This window comes from Cryptomeria japonica, chromosome 3, assembly GCF_030272615.1.
Source record: "Cryptomeria japonica chromosome 3, Sugi_1.0, whole genome shotgun sequence".
In the NCBI taxonomy this organism is placed as follows: Eukaryota; Viridiplantae; Streptophyta; class Pinopsida; order Cupressales; family Cupressaceae; genus Cryptomeria; species Cryptomeria japonica.
The window spans coordinates 120,295,539-120,316,218 of record NC_081407.1 but is presented as its reverse complement, the minus strand read 5'-3'; the positions used below and the strand labels follow the sequence as shown (position 1 = coordinate 120,316,218).

The window sequence follows — 20,680 nt, the reverse complement described above, 5'->3', positions numbered from 1 at the left end:
GAAGTTGGGTTTTGTAGAGAAGGAAAAGACACGAGTTCTCCCTATTTGCCTAAGGAGAAAACCCTTTGGTGAATCCAGGTTTGAGGACAAAAACTCTCCTAGTTGGTTGAGTGATTTAATGTAGAAATCATCATATGTTAAATGTTGAGTATTTTTCAATTTGTTGTTGGTAATGGATATTTTTTAAGTTGCCGGTTCGGGTTCAGGCACCGGTTTGGGTTTGAGAACCCAGTTTGCCAGTTCGTCAAAAATTTGAAAAGGGGTTTGGGATTGTTAGTACAAAAATAGTGTAAAAATTATATTTTAAGATTAGAATGTCACATAGCTTCATATAAACAACAAAACCACCATAAACTCGTTAGATCTTGTCTATGACTTACAAATCATATCGGACTACTGATGATCATGAAAGTGGCATGGGAATAAGTAGCTAATTGCAATTTAGCTTATGTTTATTTTAGGAGAAGATTGGGACTCTAAATCTGTGTGGAGATCAGCTATTCTATTAAAAGTATTGTGTATATCTCAGATTGCAAGCTATGATACAAGTTCAGGGATTTCTGTATTCAGTGAGTCCAACTGCTTAAGTGTGTAAATCATAAGTGAGCTCTCCTAACTAAATATTTCTGTTGCTTTTTTTAAGCCGAGGATTGTAAATCAGAATGTGCTAATGCATGGGTATTCTGCTGTTGTGATTGTGCACTGCTCCAGTACATTGTATAAGGTTAACAAGTAAGAGGTCAGAACTCAATTCTTTGCTGCTCTGTTTTATCTTGCTTCAGACACAAACAAAATTTGAATAAATCTATCAATTGTCTGTTGTTGTTCTTAATAATTTTAAGTTTTAAACCTACATGATAACTTGCAAAACAATCACACAAATCTGCAAGTCTGAAACACATATCTCTACAAACAAGAAAAGGTCATTGCTATAAATTTTGCAAAAAATTAGTAAATTTGGGCACCTAGGCATCCAGGTTCGCCCCAGATGAACCAGCTTGCCCAAGCACGAACCCTAGCTGGACCCAAAGGCGAACTGGACCAGGACCCGAACCTGAAGTGGACTGCACCATTACCAGGCAATCCTGGCGAACCCTGCAAGTTAGGATATTTTTGATGTATTTTAAGAGGTTTTGGCGTGCAAGTTTATTAATGTTTACAATCCCAATTTTAGCTTGAATTTAGGAGTGATATTTGGAGCTTTGAGAGGGTTGTACTTCCTTATTTCACATTATATTGTTTGCTGCAACAATAATTAGAGTCATTTAATAGGGATTTTTCTCTGCATATTGGGCTATAAAGCAATGTTGTTATTATTCTACAGTTAAATGGTGGTTATACGATGGTTTGGGGTATTATGGTGGATTGAAGACATTTTTCAGACCTAGTCTAATATGACAATTCTAAGTAATGTTCAGTGAGTTTGGAGGTCTATAATCAACATTCTACATCTTCAGCCTTCTTTAGTAATGCACATCGGTCGATTGAGTCCACATGAATGGTATAACATCAACCTATGATTTTATGGACTAATGTATATGCAGCAGCGTGTTGATTATTTTGAGTTTTAATATTATTAGTGTGTGTAGCAACTTCTCTTATCAATGTCATTCTTAGTTGTACTTAGTGCATTCCATGTTCATATTATTGTGAACTCTAGATGGTAGTAACGTCAAAGGTTTGTGCATTTCATATTCAAGATATTGCAAAAATGAATGGTATATCACTGATAAGCTCGTTTTGGCATTAATCAGATCCACATGTAATCAACCATTTTGGCTTGATCGGATTTTGTTACAATCTTCCAATGGCTCTAAAATTCTCTACGCATGCTTCTCTACTAAAGAAGTGTTGATTTGGGTCAGCTCTACCACTTGCATGCTTTGATAGTCTTGTCATCTTTACATTTTAGCAATACATTCATCTAGATAGAGTGTGTGTTTTCCAAATGCCATCGGCTCTCACCTTTCCCACACTAGGAACTTGGTGATGAGAAAGTGCACAGATTTGTATTTCCATATTCTATATTGAGACATAAAAAAAATTGGTGTGGGGTTACTACCCACTCTATTAAGATTAACAAGCTTACCTCAAGGAGGGCAGAAGCTTGTGACTGTACATAGTTTCTTGCATGTTATTGATCACAGTACATGTATAGGGAGAGTCCAACATCTTGATGGGAGGTAGAACCAAAGGAGCAACACAAGTTGATGATATTGCTACATAGCTAGGGCTGGTAGGTATTGGTTTGAAGGAGCTTGAGCATGTGGAGTCGAGCAGTTCTATTGATGAGGAGTTTGAGGATGATCAAAAGCATCACTTCAGATCATTTTGTCATGTTGAACATTTTAATGATAACTTTGAAATTTTGAATAGAATATTACTTCTAAATTTGACATCTTCATTATTAATATTCACTTCAAAAGTTCAAATGTTCAATGCTTTCATTACAATGTGTTTAACTTTACTATTTTGTAGTTTATTTAGTATGCCAAAGTTTTTTTCGTAATTCTTATACACATCTTTCTATGACTAATTTTCCAAGTACTATGTGTATTTGTGCTGCCCCTCGGCCACTTTCCCTCCACCACCCCCAAACTTGGCCCCTTGGCCCCCTTGTCTCCTCATCCCCTTAGTGGAACTATGGTTATAACTGCTAGCAAAATAAGACCAAATGCACAAAGAGGTTAGGATTCAAGCACAATTGGATACAATCAAATTGGGCGCCAACAATTGGATTCACCACATTTAATCTATTAAGTTCAAAGTTGGGAAAACTTAAAGAAAACTTTAAAAAATTATTTTAGTTTGCCCTAAAATTTGTACAAAAAATGTTCAAGTTTATTGATGTTTATTTTGCAAGTCTTATCTTAATAGAATTTATTGGCTGTAGCTGTACAATCTACACCTACAATTCAAAGACAATGTTGATTGTTGAATTCATTGGCCAGTTGTGCCTCATCGTTGAAAATGTCATAACATGGTGACAACTCGCTATTTTAGGTTTTTTTCTTTGTGTAGTCTTTGTACTCTAGAAGTATCTCCATCTTGTATAAGAAATTGTTGGTGTAATTATTTATTCTTATAGGATATAATTACACTTTACTTAAGTTGACTTAGTATAATGCATCTCATCGTAGTTTGGATGAGACACTTAGGGAAGTGTGCACAAAGGGATGATGCTTGTAGGAGAATTCCACCTTTTGTGGTCTTATCTTGCTGTTACATTCCACATTCAGTGGGTGATCCACCTCTTGTGGAATATTATATTATTTCTCCTCCCTACCCCTACTTTTTCTTACCTACCCTTGTTTCTCATTGAGCCACATTTCATGATTGTGTGCTCACATATCCATTTGGCTTTGCCTATATATGCAGGCCTATATTCATTGTATTGGTTAATCCAGTTGACCATTTGTATATTGATGAGAATACAATTTGTTCTTGTCATACTATTGTCTCTCTTTTATGTGCTTTTCATTGTGCCCTTGCTTTTGGTAAAATCTCACATGGTATCAGAGCCATTGGGGCTTCATTGATTGGTTTTGGGAGACATCTTGGAAGGCTTCTAATTTTGGATCTGAGGTACTGCGCATTTCAGAGGCATCCTAGAGCATTTTCGACCTCACCATTGCGTCTGGGAGGTCGTTTCCATAAAAATCGAATATAAACTTGGCCTATTTTGACGAAAGTCGAATTTTGGGTGTTGGAGGAATTTTTTACCCAATTCAAGAACTACGGTATGGATTTTCGAAAAATATTTTTTTATTCTGCGGAAATTTTTTTATTTGATTTTTAAAAAAAAAATAATAATAATTTTGCAGATTTTTTTCAAAAAAAAAAAAAAAAAGTTTTTATAGGGGTTTCAAGGGGGTTAATTAACCCCACCCCTGACCCACATTGTACCCTCTTGTAGTTTTTTCTGCAAGGGTCGTACCCTGTGTAGCATGCAGAGTCGTACCACCTGCAGACGCCTTTGCTTGCCGGCCATCTTGCTCTGGCTGCAGCCTCGCCGACACCAATTGCTGCCAGTCCGTTCGAACACTGGTCCCTGCCGTCGGCCCCTGTCGCGACCTACCACCGCCCTTCGTTTGTGCCGACCCTGCAACTCCCGCCGGCCCTGACCTCCGTTTGCGTCGGCCCTGCCATCCTCGTCGGCCCTGGCCACCGACGACCTCCTGTCTTGGCCACCGCTGCCGGCCCCACTTCCTCACCGGCCCCTGCCACCGGTAGCTCGCGACTACAACTCCTCCCACCGCCTGCACTCCACGTCAGGCCCTGTCAGCTCGCAGGCTCTGTCGACTGGACACGTCACCTCCCTCCGGCGGGCCCATGTTTGCCACATGGCAGGAGGCCACTGGCCCGTGGGTAAAACACTATGACACGTCACCTACCCAGTTGGCCACCACGTCAGCAACACAGTCATCTGCCACGTCAGCATTTCCGTATGGTCAACCAGGGGGTGCGACGACCGTTTTGACGGTCATACGACCGTCAAATTTAACATAGCGAATTGCTGATGTCAGCATTTTTTTGAAAATTTTAGACCCCTCTGTTGAGCAGTTTGGTTTTTTGGGTCAACTTTGGAGGCTCATAATTTGCTCAATTTTGCTCTTTTTTGGGTGAAATTTTTTTTTTTATTTGGGCTAATTTTTCGTGCTTTCCACAATGGTGTGGTTATTTTCTGATTTTGGTGCATGGGTTTTTCAGAATTTTCAGATTATCTCAGCTATACCTGTCCAATCCTCAATTTTGCAACTTCAAAGGCTTCATTTGGGCTCATACGACCTCCTTTTCAGGTGCCGTTTTTTTTGAAAGTGCATATTTTTTCGTCTACTTTCATAATCTGTTATCAGTTTGCAGAAATTTTGAGTGGATATTGTACTTTCATAAATTGGTCTTTTTTGGCCTACTTGGTACTTGTAATTTGCTTGGATCTTAGTTTAGATCTCTTGCATTTGCAGTTTGAGTCTCCTTTGGCCTCTTTGAGGTAGTTGTAAAGTTGAAATCAAAAGTCCACTTTGCCATTTTTTGCAAGTGGCCCATTGTACACGCACTAAGTATAAAGTGTCAAATCATCATTTTGGGTGGGCTTCTTTGATTGAGTGAACTTGGGGGGGTGTCTTGTGTGATTGTGCCTCTCTTTCCTTGTGCTCTTTCATTTTTGTTGCTATGAGTCCTCATAAATTTCCACCTTTAACTCCACATAACTATGCATCTTGGAAAATTAAAGCATGGAGCAAACTAATGGAAAAAGGACTCATGCATTACATAGATGGAACAATAGCAGCATCACCAGATCCTAAGACTGATCCTAATGCTCAATTAGATTGGCTCACTAAAAATTGCATGGCTCTTGGAACTTTGTGTAAGTATGTATTAGATGGCCTCATTTTTCACATTGAGAAGTGTTCTACAATCAAAGAGGCTTAGGATATCTTTCAGAAATTGTATGGTCAAGTTGATGAAATCAGAGGCTACAAGATTGACAATGAGCTCACCAACTTGGATCCCAAGAGTTTTGATACAATCCAAGATTATGTCACCAAAGCAAATGAGCTACGAGCAAAGCCTAAGGATTGTGGAATTGACAAAAAAGATGCTCAGTTGATATTCAACTTGTTGGACAAGCTTTCACCTTTAATGCAACATTTGTTTCTAGCTTCCAAACTCATCGTTTGATAGTGGGGAGTTCCTACACTATGCTTTGATGCTTTCACAAAAATGTTGATGTTGGAACAATCTAAGTTGTTGAACATGTGGATTCTCAAGTCTTCAAAGTCCAAGGCTTTGGTGGCTAATCAAGGGAGTCGAGGCAAAGATTCCAAGAAGAAGAAGAAGCAATCTAAGTCAAAGCCACAACAGGAAAAAGGACAATCATCCTCTCCATCACAAGGCAATTCTTCATCCTCTTCCAAGAAGGGGACTCCATCGAAGAAGGACAAACCAACTTGTTCTTATTGCAAGAAGTATGGTCATGATGAGCATCGATGCCACACCAAGCAAGTTGACGAGTTGACAAATCTTCTTAAGAAGAACAACATCAATTTGCCATCCGCCTACAACAAGAAGGATTCATCTCCTTCCTCTTCCTCACAGTCTAAGGGAAAAGGGCAAGCATTTGTGGCTAAAACAAGTTCTTCACAGCAGTAGATACTTGACTCGGGTGCCTCTTATCACATGGGTTCTACAAAGGAGCACTTTTCTTCATTGGAATCAAAGGTACCTCACATTTACATAGGTGATGATACACAAGTTGTGGTTGAAGGGAAAGGTTTGGTTGACATGGATGATGGAACATTTGAGAATGTTCTTTATGTTCCTAACTTGTCTACCAATCTTCTCTATATCTACCAAATCACTCACTATGGGAACGGGAAAAAGGTTGAGTTTACACCTGATTCAGTTGTGGTAAAGGAACTTGATAATGATGCCTTGGTAGCAATGGGACAAGTCAATGACAACTCAAGACTTTATTCATTCTCCCACTTTGTGCCAAGTTCTTCTTATAGGGCCTTGTTTACTCATTCAAATTCAGAAAGTAAGCTATGGCATGAGCAGTTTGGTCACCTTTAACTACCACTATCTTCAACAGCTTAGCACCAAAGACATGGTCACAGGTCTACCTCGAATTAGTTTTTTAGAGGGTGTATGTTTAGGATGTTCCATGGACAAGCATCTCGAGGAGAAGTTTGATAAGGGGAAAACTTGGAGAGCTTTGGAAGTTCTTCAACTTGTTAACAACAATGTCACAGTTTCATTTCCATCACCTTCATTTAGTAGGGCCCGCTATGTCCTCACCTTCATTGATGGCTACTCCCGCTTCACTTGGGTCTATTTTCTTATTCATAAGAGTGAAGTGTTTGACAAATTTCTAGACTTCAAGGCTCATGTGGAGAAGCAATCAGGGACAGTGGTCAAGATTCTTCGCATACATAATGGAAGGGAATATGTGAACAAAAGACTTGAGGATTTTTGTACATTTGAGGGGATTGATCTTCAACATTTAGTTGCTTACACTCCATAATAGAATGGAGTTGCAGAACGCAAGAATAGAACTCTCAAAGAAATGGCTAGTTGTATGATACATGCACGTTCTCTTGATCCCGCCTTTTGGGCAGAGGCTATCAGTTGTGCCACACACATCCAAAATCGGGTTCCTTACAAAGCTTTGATAGGTATTAGTTCTTTCGAGGCTTGGGCTGGTAGGAAATCGATTGTGAGACATTTCAGAGTCTTTGGGTGTCCAGCATGGGCTCGCATTCCTCCTCAGAAATGCAAGGCATTGGAACCTCAGAGTAGGCCTTGTATTTTTGTTCGATATCTCGAGGGTGTTAAGGCATATCGATTGATGGATCCAGAAACACATGAGGTGTTTATTGAGAGGAGTGTTCATTTTGAGGAAAGCTCTCCTAGCTTAGGCTCCCTTCCTCCTCTACCTTCCTCTATTGTGGATAGTGATGAGAGTGATTCAAATGATGAGACTCCTTCAACTTCGACTCGCAAGGTTACACCTCCGCAGGGTCCACTTGCAGTTGAGGAGCCTCATTCTCCACCTCCACCTAGACCTCGTTGGGCTCGACAGACACTTGAGTCAGCGGGTTCTCTTGTTGGGGATCCTTCAAATACACGGAGGACTTGATCACAACATCAGGACCTTCCACATGCATACATTGCTACTGCTTCTGATCCACAGACATTTTAGGAAGCATTAGGGGTTCTTGAGCGGGACCAAGCTATGGAGGAAGAGTATAGTTCCTTGATGAGGAACAACACATGGGAGTTAGTCCCTCTCCCTAAGGGGAGAAAGATGGTTCGATGTAAGTGGATCTATCGGACCAAGTTTGCAGGGGATGGTAGTGTGGATAAGTATAAGGCCTGACTTGTTGCGAAAGGTTTCTCACAAGTTCTAGGTGTTGACTATACTGAGACCTTTGCGCCCGTAGCCAAGATGAACTTCATTCGCTTGACACTTGCTATTGCTGCAACTCATGGTTGGGTTGTACATTGGATGGATGTGAAGAGTGCTTTTCTTAATGGGGATCTTGATGAGGAGATATATATGGAGCAGCCACAAGGTTTCATCCAGGATTCTTCATTGGTTTGCAGATTGAGGAAATCTCTCTATGGCCTTAAGCAGGCCCCTAGGGCTTGGTACGCCAAGATGGATTCCTTCCTTCTCTTAGTAGGGTTCACCATGTGTCATTTCGATCCGAATGTCTACATTTTGCGACAGGATGATTCACACTTGATACTTGTGTTCTATGTTGATGATTTGGAGCACCGCATCCATCATTAGCAGTGTCAAATCTGCTTTGCATGACAGATTTGCTATGACTGACTTGGGTCTTTTGCACTACTTTATCGGGATAGAGATTTCATAGTTATCTTCTAGGATTACACTTTCGCAACCCAAGTATGCTCTTGATCTACTTGTACGCTTTCATATGGCTGATTGTAAGACTGCATCGACTCCCTTTCTTTCCAGAGTCAAGCTTGAGGCTAAGTGTTCTTCTCCACCAATTGATGCCACATTGTATCATTAGCTTGTGGGTAGTCTCATCTACTTGACTCACACACGCACTGACATTTTATTTGCGGTTGGCATGGTTTCCCGCTTCATGCAGGAACCACATAAGCTTCATTGGAAAGCCGCCAAACGCATCCTACACTACATCCAGGGCACACATCATTATGGGATTCACTATGCAGCAAGCACAGGACTTCGCTTGGTTGGTTACACAGACTCCGATTGGGCTGAGCCTACTTCTGGTTACAGCTTCCACCTTGGTTCGGGCCCCATTTGTTGGCAGAGAAAGAAGCAACATGCTATTGCTCTCTCTTCGACTGAGGTTGAGTATTGAGGGGTTGTTAACGCAGTGACTAAGACTATTTGGCTTCAACATATTCTCACAGAGTTTGGGTTCTCCACTCCATGATCGACAGTTCTGCATTGTGACAATTAGAGTGCTATTGCAATATCGAAGAACTCGGTTCAGCATCAGCGGACCAAACACATCGAGATTCATATGCACTACATTCGAGAGCTGATTCAGGAGCAGGTCGTTGATTTGTAGTATTGTCCTACAACGGAGCAGGTTGCAGACATCTTCACCAAACCCTTCATTGAGAGTAAGTTCCAACAGTTGCGAGCTCTCTTAGGGGTGCAAGATGTTTCATTAGGGTGGGGGGTCAGCTGACTTCTCCTTCCTCTTATGGGGGGACTTTTTCCTTTTTGAGGTTTTGTCCTTCTTCTTTGAGTCTTTTGTACATTCATCTCTCTTTTGGGGGGGAGTTTTTTCCCACTAGGTTTTCTCCCTTTCTCCGTTTGTGAGAGATTGCATTGCATAGGTTTGCTTGCATTTGCATATTGTACATGGGTATCTATCATGGCCTAGTAGCCAAGACCCATCTTGCATTGTTGACTTGAGTCTTCATTCCCCTAAGTTGCACTTAAGGGGGGGTGTTGGTGTAATTATTTATTCTTATAGGATATAATTACACTTTACTTAAGTTGACCTAGGATAATGCATCTTACACTTTACTTAAGTTGACTTAGGATAATGCATCTCATCGTAGTTTGGATATGAGACACTTAGGGAAGTGTGCACATAGGGATGATGCTTGTAGGAGAAATTCCACCTTTTGTGGTCTTATCTTGCTGTTACATTCCACATTCGGTGGGTGATCCACCTCTTGTGGAATATTATATTATTTCTCCTACCTACCCCTACTTTTTCTTACCTACCCTTGTTTCTTATTGAGCCACATGTCATGATTGTGTGCTCACATATCCATTTGGCCTTGCCTATATATGTAGGCCTATATTCATTGTATTGGTTAATCCAGTTGATCATTTGTATATTGATGAGAATACAGTTTGTTCTTGTCATACCATTGTCTCTCTTTTATGTGCTTTTCATTGTGCCCTTGATCTTGGCAAAATCTCACAGAAATATTTCAACTAACCATGGGGGAAGAATTTGTCTATAGCAAGTGGCACCAACATGACAATTCCCCATAGGCCATTGATTCTTTATGACATTCAACAAAATGACTTTTTCATGTGCTCCTATGTCATTCTTCTTGCTATTCATTGGAATGTTTGGTTCGCTGGTCTAGGCCCTTGGTGTTGGTCTGGTTTGACTTCCACAAGGCTTGGTTTGAACTGGTCGGACCAGGTTCGAAACCAGGCGGACCAAGCCGAATTCCGACGGACCACGGGCAAACCAAGCGGAAAAGTCCGCCAAAAAGTACTTTTTTTTGCAATTTTAACAATCTTTTGACATCCAAAACCCTAAAAAGTGCTTTTATAATAACTTATGTTGGGTTTTATGTCTCATTTGGTGTGCAAATAGATTGTTTTTTCTTGAGCTGGAGCAAATAGGTCATTGAACAAAAGTTTGGTTGAGCAAGAGGGAGTTGGAAGATCGATTGTGAAGCTTGATCAAGTGTTTGTGCTTCATTCCTACTCCTTTGCAAGCTTCTATTGGGTGAAAGAGGTAAATGTTTTTTCATTTTATTTTGTTTTGGTTTAATTTCTTAATTTTTTTCATTTCTCTTTGATTCATAATTGTCCAAAACTAAAAGATCTACCTATTTTTCTTTCCATTCTCTTGTTTTTATATTGAATGTGTATAAAATTTCTTCCCATAGGAATACAATGGCATCTACCTCTTCCTCCATAGGCAATGCCAATAATGAACAACCAAATTATGATTCTCCTTTGTGGAAGTATGTTGATATCATAAGACCCCTTCCAAGAGGTGGGAGATTCCGTTGGAAATGTCGGGGTTGTGATAAAGAAAGGAATAGTTCATATTTTAGGGTGGCAGGCCATTTGTGTGGAATACTTGGTAGAGGAGTCCCCAGAAAAGAAAATGCTCCTATACCAAATAAGATAGTTTTAAAATATATCATGGAGCATGAAGAGACAAAAGAGAGAAGCATGTAGACAAAACAAGCCTTCTAAAAAAAAATCAAAGGGAATGCTGCCCCCATCTTCAAATATTGTGATAGAAGACCACCCCTTTTTAACTACCGCAACTGAACCTGACACTGAAACTCAAGCACCCATTCCAAGCAAAAGAAAGGGAGCTTTGGAAACTTCATTTCAAAATGAGAGTCGGGACATTGCCGACCAAGATGTAGCAAGATGTATATATGCAAATGGGCTGCCATTCTGTGTTGTTCACTCCCCATACTGGAAGAAGATCCTAAAAAGTCATACCAAAAGCATTCTAGTTGACATATGCATTTCAAATTGAGTTACAAAATAATGAATGTTGCCAAAGAGAAAGGCAATGCTATATGCAAGAAGGAAGACATTCATAAAATGACAGAATCCAATAAATCTTTTGCACATTACCATTAACCCACTAACTATGTAAATAGATCCATAGATCTATTCCATTCTAACAAATAAAAGAAAACTTACTTTATCAAAATATATAAAATTTTTATTGGAACGAAATGAAAGGAAAAGAAAAATGAAAAATAAATCATAGATAAATGATAATAAGGAGATTATGAATGAATATTCAATCTTATTCATCAGGTTCATATAAAATGTTGCTCGAAGGTTAATTGAAGTTACTAAATCATGATCTAGAAATTTATTTCCAATTAATACCTTTATAACATAATATGCTTAGCCATGAGATGGCAATAAAGAAGAATGACAAATCTCAACATACGCAGATATAAGATACTTTAACACATTCAAAGTAAGATACCAAAGGTTGCTTGTGTATCATCACACCAATTATACATATCACATATGCATAAAAAGAATACCAATTTGACATACGAGAAATTAGCAATGATACCACATGAATACATTTAGAACACGAACTAAGATGTATTCTTCATTATCCTTTTGGAATCGTTTTTATGAAAGAATTTCATTTGTTTCTCTTCTAGAGAAGTTCATTTTTCCAGAATGTATCCTAATTTTCAGCCCATTTCTTCTTCTAATGATTGATTTCATTTTTGATTTAAAAAAGACATGTTGGTTCTAGTTCATCTCTTTAACAAGTTTAGTGCTAAGAACATCGTTTTTGTTATTTCAAAGGATAGAAGAACCTATGATCATTTTTTTGGTAATTTCCAAACCAATAATTTTGATAAAATATTTTGGTTTCTAATTTTATTATGTTCCACTTTATGTATTCCTCTATCCGTGGAATACATTCAATGTACACAAATGGCTGTAATAGAGTTTTTGTTATTCATCATAACAACTACCCTGGGAGGAATGTTTTTATGTGGTGCTAATGATTTAACAAAATCGTCATATCTTTTGAATCTTTAAGTCTATGTTCTTATCTATTATCTGGATACATCAAAGGAGATGTAAAATCTAGTGAGGCCATTATGAAATATTTACTTATGGGTGGAACGAGTTCTTCCATTCTTGTTTATGGTCTTCTTGGCTATATGGTCTATCTAGAGGAGAGATTGAACTTAAATAAATATCCAGTGGTCTTATAAATACACAAATGTATAACAACTCTCTAGGAATTTAGATTGCATTTCTATCTGTAATGGTAGGAATTGCATTCAAGCTTTCTCTAGTTCCTTTTCATCAATGGATCCCCAATGTATATGGAGTGTGATTTATTGTACAAATTATTACATTTCTAAATCTCCTTTTTAGAGATGTTTCTATTTATAAAAACTCTATAGGCATGTGTAAAAAAAGACTATTATTCCCACTTGGAGTAAGACATCACTTTTACCAAAAACTTTATTTAATTAATTAAGGCAAAGCAAAGTAAGAGAAAAACTAAATTGTTTTATTTAATAAACAAATAACTTTTACAAGTTAGTTATTATAGGTAGTTTTTAGAATGGATCAGATTAACGACATGTACAATATTTTTATTCTTAACATAGATGCTACACAATAAGTTTTTATTCTTAAAAAGCGAGTGTAAAAATGAGGCATCAACATTGACAAAAAGATTACCCTAAGATGAGCATCTCACGACTCTTCACAACAATTTAAATCAAATGGTTTTATTTTTTCTTTTGAACTCTTTCATAATTGGATGTTAAAAATAAGAAAAAAAAAATGATTTACCATAACAACCATTGAGTAAGGATTCCTCTTAAAGTCAAGGATTAGCTAATTTTTATATCAATTGAATAGATTAAATCTTATACATTCACAAGGAAGGTAATAAAAAACATAGAATCAAATGATTATGCTGATCTTTTTTATCACTTACGAGCCATGTGAGAAGAAAGTCTCGTGCACGTTTCTAAATGAGAGAAAGGAGGGATAATTCCTCTTTTTGACTTCCCCACACTAGGATGATTCTTATGCTTTATCACACTACTCTTGCTGTGATTTATGAAACATACAATACTATGAGGAAGGAGATTTCATTTTTTCTTTTTCTCTTTCCTCCTCTTTTTCTTTTCTTCCATTACCAAAGATTCCTTTTCTCCTTACTGGTTTGTCTCTTCATGGAAATAAGTCTTTCGTTCATTTGATAGAACTATCTACATTCAAAAAAATAGCTTACTGGATCTTGTTGGAGCAGCCAAGATCAGCAAGCGAGAACTAAAATAAACTTCCACAAAAGCCTATTGCATATAAAAGACAAAAATATGACATTCAAGAGATCAGGAAAATGTACAAATAGCCTTGGATATATAGGCAAGGGTGTGAGGGTGAGATGGTACAAACCCACTATGACTAACCCTCAAATGTGAATGACATGTGTGCACATGTGGAGGGTGATGGACAAATGTCTCTAACCTCCCATAAGGTGAGGAGAGAATATCTCCAACCTCTAATGAGGCGAGATGTCTAAGTAACTAACCTCATGAGTGTACATGGGGTGAAACAAAAAACTGTCTAGCCTATAAAGTGAACTTAACCTTTAATGTTAAGGTTAAGTTAGACCTAGCCACTAAGTGTGACTTAAGACTAGGTGTGGTTAAGTAAATCCTACACTCTAACAGATCTTAGTAATTAATATCAAACAAATATACCAGAGACCAATTTGTTTTTGTTTCGAGTTCTCTATCGTTTTAGAAAAGAAGCAAAAGCTTGATCTTAATCAGTCGCACACTAATTGTAGCTTTGCTCCAAGATGTGTAATTATTTTTTATTTATCATTGCAAAGGAATATCTATGCATAGCTTCCGTGCAACAAAAGGATTGAGCTCTAATACTTAATGTTAGGAATTCAAAAAATATTTTATAGACTAATTAATTTTTATGAAAAAAGCTATAATAAATTAATATGCAGAATTTTTAATGCAAAAATAGGACAAAGCATACACACAATATTACACCAAATGTATTTTGGAAAAAGCCTTTCGAATAAAACTCAGCCTCCAAAGCACACACAACTCGATGTACTATCTTACAATAAGATTATGATATACTCTCAAAGCTATTTCACATAAAGCTTCAACAATAAGCAAACCAATTGCATTCCTCATGTGATCAATCTAATAGTATACATGAACTATACATCTCACTCCATGTATTTCCTAGGATCTCGTCACCACATGTGCAACCACTATGCTCAGTTCTTGCCCTCTCAATCACTACCAATATGCTTTCTTTGATAGGTCAAGTTTGTGCAAAATCACTAAATGGTATTCCATAAACAATGGGCTAACCAACAGGACACCTCACCACATGATTCCAAAGTGGTTCCATGAAATGGCACATACTTCCAAAGGTTGACATTGTTCATCAGCTTAGAAGATGTCTAACACAACATTTTATATTTGGTAACTAAGTAATTGGGATGTTGTTAAGGTGCAACTCAATTTTCCTTTGTTGACTATAGGATTTTTAGGATTGAAGATTGACAACGAATGGGTTTTGAGAAGGTTCATTCTTTTTGAGGGATATTTTCCTCTTCAGTGGAGTACTGATCAATGTTAATGTTGTAAATGATGCAAAACACTTGTCATTTGTTGTAACCGTGTTCAGCAAAGTCAAAGGTAATGTCTTGTTTAGAGTTTCTTTGTGATCAATAAATATCATGAATTTAAAGTTTCAAAATTACAGGACAAATTGAGATAACTAGAGTTTGAAGATAGAGATTTGTTTAGATGATGGTACCGTACTGATTGTAAAGTTACATTAAAGATTTTTTGTACCACTTGGATTAATTGCATTCTTTTGTGAAGAGCACCACAAATCAAACATACCCTTATGGAAGATGCTTTCTATTTGCAGTTTGATTCTATCAATGGAAGCTGACAAAACAGGACCACATGCACACATTGTACGAATACTCTCATGACTTACAATGGACAGTGTAAGTTGTTTGTAGGTTTCTTATGTAGATACAACCACATCATTGCACTTGTGAATTTTTAATTCTATTTGTAACCAAACACATCGGATCCTACCTGTAGTTCAGAATGCGCTTTTATGAAGATACAGATTCTGTTGGGATTGTTGGTGTTGCTATTCATCACCTGAATTGGCAATATTGTGTTTTAATGATGATAACAGTGGTCTAGAAAATGAAAAACAGTAACAGAGGTCTAAGGAAATAGTGTTTATTCAAGATCACTTAGGAACAAAAAGTTTTAATAGAAAGTTCAGCATAAACAGTAAAGTGCAACTGCTAACTGTTCCTTGTGAACAAGTCTTGTTTTATCTGATTATGGACCGTACAGTTAATGCTTCTTGATGTTAAAAAATTATCAGAGTTGCAGCTAGAAGCATTCCTGATTTCACTAATATGGACTGCGGAAATATTGTGTCTCTCAATAAACTTATCTGTAAACTCTAAATTGTTCTGACTACAAGTAAACATTCACTTTGGCTAGCTGAGCAAGTCCATTTGAATTTGATGAAAATACTTATCTGTTTCTACTATTGAGTTTGCAATTTCAGGCACCTTAGAAGTTGCAATTCAATACTAGAGAACTTTTATGTGCATGTCATTCCCTGGGTAACGAACATTTTGAAATTACTTGATGTGCAGGACTGATCAAAATACAACATTGCAAATCTAAAGTTACAGTTATGACTTTCTTGAACCTTGTTAATTCTGATATGTAGATGATCAAATCACATTACTCTTAATAGATAATTATTATATAGAAATAAGTTAGCTCCCAATGAATCTTCAAAAATAATTACTCTTACACAAGATGCAATGTATAACAGGGAAAACATGTTGGAGGATGTTGCAATAATGTGACATTATATCCTCTCATAAATGTCACTGTTTAAATAGATAATATATTTAAAGTTTCATTTTAGTTTCACACCTGTGAAAAGATGATTCAATGGGATGGAGTATATTTACTTAGTAGGGAACAAGAATCCACAATGATGTTGACTTTAATATTAAGTCAACATAAGAAAACAGTTGTAGCAGGTAAAATTCAATTTCATCCTACAATAGTTGATTCAGAACAATTCAGACACTATATTTCAATTAAAAGGAAAAGGAGATTGCATGGAAGGTCTATGACACAGGTATTGTTGGACTTCTCAGAGCAATCAAGTCAGCGAGTGGATCACAGATTACAGAAATTATTGTATAAAGGGAATGGTCCAACTTAAGGAAATCAAATTTTAAGCATTGGGTGAGAACTTGCTGATGTCTTTGTAGGTTGGCTAAATGCAGCAGTCACAGAAGTCCTGGTCAAAAGTCATCTAACAGATGTAACCTATGGCTGCCAAAGAGATAGGCTAGTGAAAATTGCAGTTGAGGTGCATTTACAAGTTGTTCTTCAGTTAGCCACAAAATCACATGGTATTGTGCTCTAAAATTTCATGTTAGTGAGTCATTAGCATTGATCAAGCACAATGTATCTACTGGATGTTGATTACTTGGAGCTCTTATCTAAGGGGGATTGTCGTAGAATCAGGCTACTGAATCTGATGTGGAAGCCTTTAGTTGAAATTTTAGCCTAGAGAGGCTAAAGTTAATTGTTTGTAAGTGCGTTGTAGCTGCTGGATAGCTTGTGACAGTATAAATTGGTAAGTATTGAAATGAATGAAAATGAGAATGAGGTTTATGGAGTCAGAAATTACTTTATTATTTGTATTCCTTGTACGAACAGAAATTAATTTGTTCCAGATATCTTTCATCTCATATGTGGTTCTTCTATCCATTTGTTATCAATTCTTTGTGTTCCCTGCTTTTGCAATATTAGAGTGAATTCTTAAAAAGTAGAAACTACTTGAAATCCTTTCTATGAACAAAGTAACACTCATAAGAGCCATACCTTTAAGGTAGCAAATGTGAAACACATTTTTGAGGAATTATTTATGATGGAAAAATGCAAAGGAAAATGTCCACATGTTCTAGCATCCCAATAAAACATTTTTTAGGCAAGTCTTGACAACAAATTACTTATAAGGCTAAAATTAGTAACCTGGAACCCGGGATAAAAACTCTGCGAGATTTTTCAAATCTGAGCAGGATTAGCTCGGACAGTAAATGGAACAGGTGCTTTCCCTCTGCGTAACTGCTTCCAAATGCTGTGCGCGAAATAACATCTGATGTAAGACAAGAAAACTCTTTCAAAACGTTTATTTCATTGGCACCTGAAGATACCAATGTCTTCCATTCTTCAATCATATTGGTCCCACACTCTGCAATTTCAGGAATCATGCCCTGACATTGAAGATATAAAAATTATGGGCTTGATTTCTTAGCAGAAGCAAATCATTAGTAAATCAATAACTACCTCATCTCTATAAGAGTCAAACGAGCATAAATGCGGAAAACTCAGACATTTGAAGGGTATAATTGAAAACCTTATCACATAGATTCTTGGGTATAAGTGAAAATAAACACCAAATTTCCTGCGAGGAGTAACTCTAATGTGCACAAGCTTTATGATGAAATATTTATTTAAATTCACAGAATTGTACAGTTCCAAGATTTTACCTTCAAGACTTCCATATGAAAAGAAGGATTAATGACTCTCCTATGTTGCGCCCATTTTTCACCCTCTAACGTTACAAGTCCCCGATGTTCCTTTGGCGTAGGATTACCTTGAAGTTTTTTGTAGTGCCCAAACTTGTTAGATAGTATCTCCCTCACAAGCTCAGGATCAGGAACATAAAGTCTTGGTTTATTCCCAAACCAATAAATATACTTCTGCCCTGCATCACACATAAATATATGTACTTCATGAATTGGGTCGCATAGATCATCCTTTTCTTACTACTACTCAGAACAGTGCAATATTTATGTTATAGGATTTCATCCGTCTATGGTGAGTTTTGACGAGTGACAAAATCCATAGATATAAACTTCATTGAGAAAGACTGCTTAACTAAGTATTTTGAGCTCAGATTATTTAGAAGTTTTTAGATGGGGAGAATGACCATGTACCATATGTTTTCCTCCATTGATGAAAAGCTGGAAGAACCCGAGGAACTATGTTGTGTCCTGACAGTGATTTTGTGTTAGAGCTCTCCTGTCTGGCCATTCTAACAATATCAGGAGCATTCCCATAGATAAAATTGTAAGAAGGGCCTTGAATTCCTTGAGCTTCAAAGAGCTTTTTGAAGTGCAGCGGTTTCCACCATATTACCTTTGCAACTTCCAGCAGAATAATTGCTAAACCAGTTGAAACTACAGCTATAGCCCAGAAAAACCACTCCATAATCTAGACCACCAGATAACTTTGAAGTGCTAATAAAAACAAATTGAAACCAGCACTGAATTGTTAGCTGACATTGAATTACTTGCGTTTGAAAGCACTTTGTATGTCTACATCTGCAATCAGTTGCAATATAGATTATGTATGTTGACTTGGATATTTACGTAATCTTTGTTTTATATCCTCACTTTGCAGGCCTTGATTTGATATGTATAATTGTCTATCGATTATATTATATTATTTATGTCTCTTTTTAAATATTTTCTTAATAATATATAAACCAGCATGTGTATTTATAGGAGGTTGAAGGGATAATCTATAGGATGTTAAAGATAAAACTTAAATATATTTTAAAATGACATAACAGTTATATTATAATTAAAATTCATATATGTTGTGACATATTATTGAAGAATGTTTTAATATTGCATTATTAGTTATATTATAATTAAAATTTATGTCTGTTTTCAATATTTTCTTAATAATATATAAACTAGGACTTGTATTTATAAGAGGTTCAAGGGATAATCTATAAGATATTATAGATAAAATTTAAATATATTTTAACATTGCATAATAGTTATATTATAATTAAATTCATATATGTTTTAACATATTATTGAAGAATGTTTTAACATTGCATAATTAGTTATATTATAATTAAAATCTATATATGTTTTGACATATTGTTGGAGATTCATTTTTCATGTGCAACACCCTTTTAGAATAATTAGATAGTATAATAGCAATATATTATAGCTGTTGGACCATTATTATTTCAAACTTAATATTTAAATTTTAGTGGTGAACAAATTTATAAACAAATAAATATAATAAAAATTAAAAATAACAATGTAGATATCATAGAGTAAAAACTAGCATATGTAATAGTTTTAGAGATTAATATAAATAGTAGACAAATCAAGTAAAATGCATAAAAATTAAAGGATTTATATTATTATTAATAAAAAATAATAACAATAACAAATTAATGTAAAATAATTTATTAATATTATAATACACATTTAAGACTTATACAATATAGTTTAAAATTATTATTATACTATCCTTAATGATACTATTATATTTTAATTAATATTACATCATTATATCTTCTTATATGATTATTATTATTGTTTTTATTACATTATTATTTAATTTTAATACCATCTTATATTATAGTATTATTAAATTTAATATTTTTATTATATTATAATTAATATTATTTATTATTATATTAATATTTTTATACTTTCATGTTAATTTTTTTATTAATATTTTTATGTTATTATTTTAAAAATAAAATTCCAAGAAACAAGATGAGAGAAAAACAATATCATTGTTAAACTTAAAAGCTAAAAATGACTACAACATCTCTTAAACAAAACATAAAATATTAGTTATGGCAAATCAAATACACCTAAACAAGTATTAATTATATATTTAAAAAAAATTAAAATAATCAAAGAAGCATTGAATTCTATGAGCATTTTAGATATTTATTAAAGAAGATCAATAATCAGTTTTTAAAGTCTAAAACCTTACTTTAAAGAAAACAAAAACTAGATTACAATTATAATTACATTTGACTTCGTAAGTTTTGCAATGTTAAATAAAACTAATATTAATTCAAGGAGAACAAAAGAAAAATGTACACTTGTAGTAATGCCCAAAAAATAAACACAATTCTTTTCCAAAAACAAAAATATATTAAAATAGATTTTTTAAAGAAAAAAATACAACTCCATTATCCACAAATAAATTGAAATACACCCTGGAATGAAAAAATAAATTTGAGTAAACCAAGCCTATAAAATAGTTTAGATTTATTAGTGTATTGCAAAGTTTCCATCGCTTTTGCATGTTTTATCATCTGATGACTCTAGCATAATATAAGAAAGCTCTCTGCTTACTCGAACATAAATATAGTGTAGAAAATACAAAAATCAAAATCAATAATGATTGTTTGTACAAAAATATGATTTTATTTTTGCATATATAGAACCATATTTTGCAATATTATTTTGTTTAATGACAATGTGAAAAGATTTTTTTGGAAGCGGGA

General features: G+C 35.7%; 1 protein-coding gene and 1 long non-coding RNA gene across 2 annotated transcripts in view; one reads left to right on the top strand and one right to left on the bottom strand.

Annotated features, from left to right (window-relative positions):
* Positions 1 to 16,251, top strand: part of LOC131038746 (uncharacterized) — a 38,682-nt gene extending 22,431 nt beyond the window's left edge. Inside the window, exon 3 of the long non-coding RNA XR_009104544.2 lies at positions 15,212 to 16,251. This is a non-coding gene — a long non-coding RNA (uncharacterized LOC131038746). The remainder of the gene's footprint in view (positions 1 to 15,211) is intronic.
* The window catches only part of LOC131038745 (cytochrome P450 CYP72A616), a 41,219-nt gene extending 22,462 nt beyond the window's left edge, over positions 1 to 18,757 (bottom strand). The window contains exons 1-3 of the mRNA XM_057971281.2: positions 18,345 to 18,757; positions 17,895 to 18,112; positions 17,377 to 17,618 (exon numbers count right to left, since the gene is read on the bottom strand). Coding sequence (XP_057827264.2) covers positions 17,377 to 17,618; positions 17,895 to 18,112; positions 18,345 to 18,618 — 734 coding nt within the window. The 5' untranslated portion in view covers positions 18,619 to 18,757. The remainder of the gene's footprint in view (positions 1 to 17,376; positions 17,619 to 17,894; positions 18,113 to 18,344) is intronic.
* Positions 18,758 to 20,680: the final 1,923 nt, after the last annotated feature.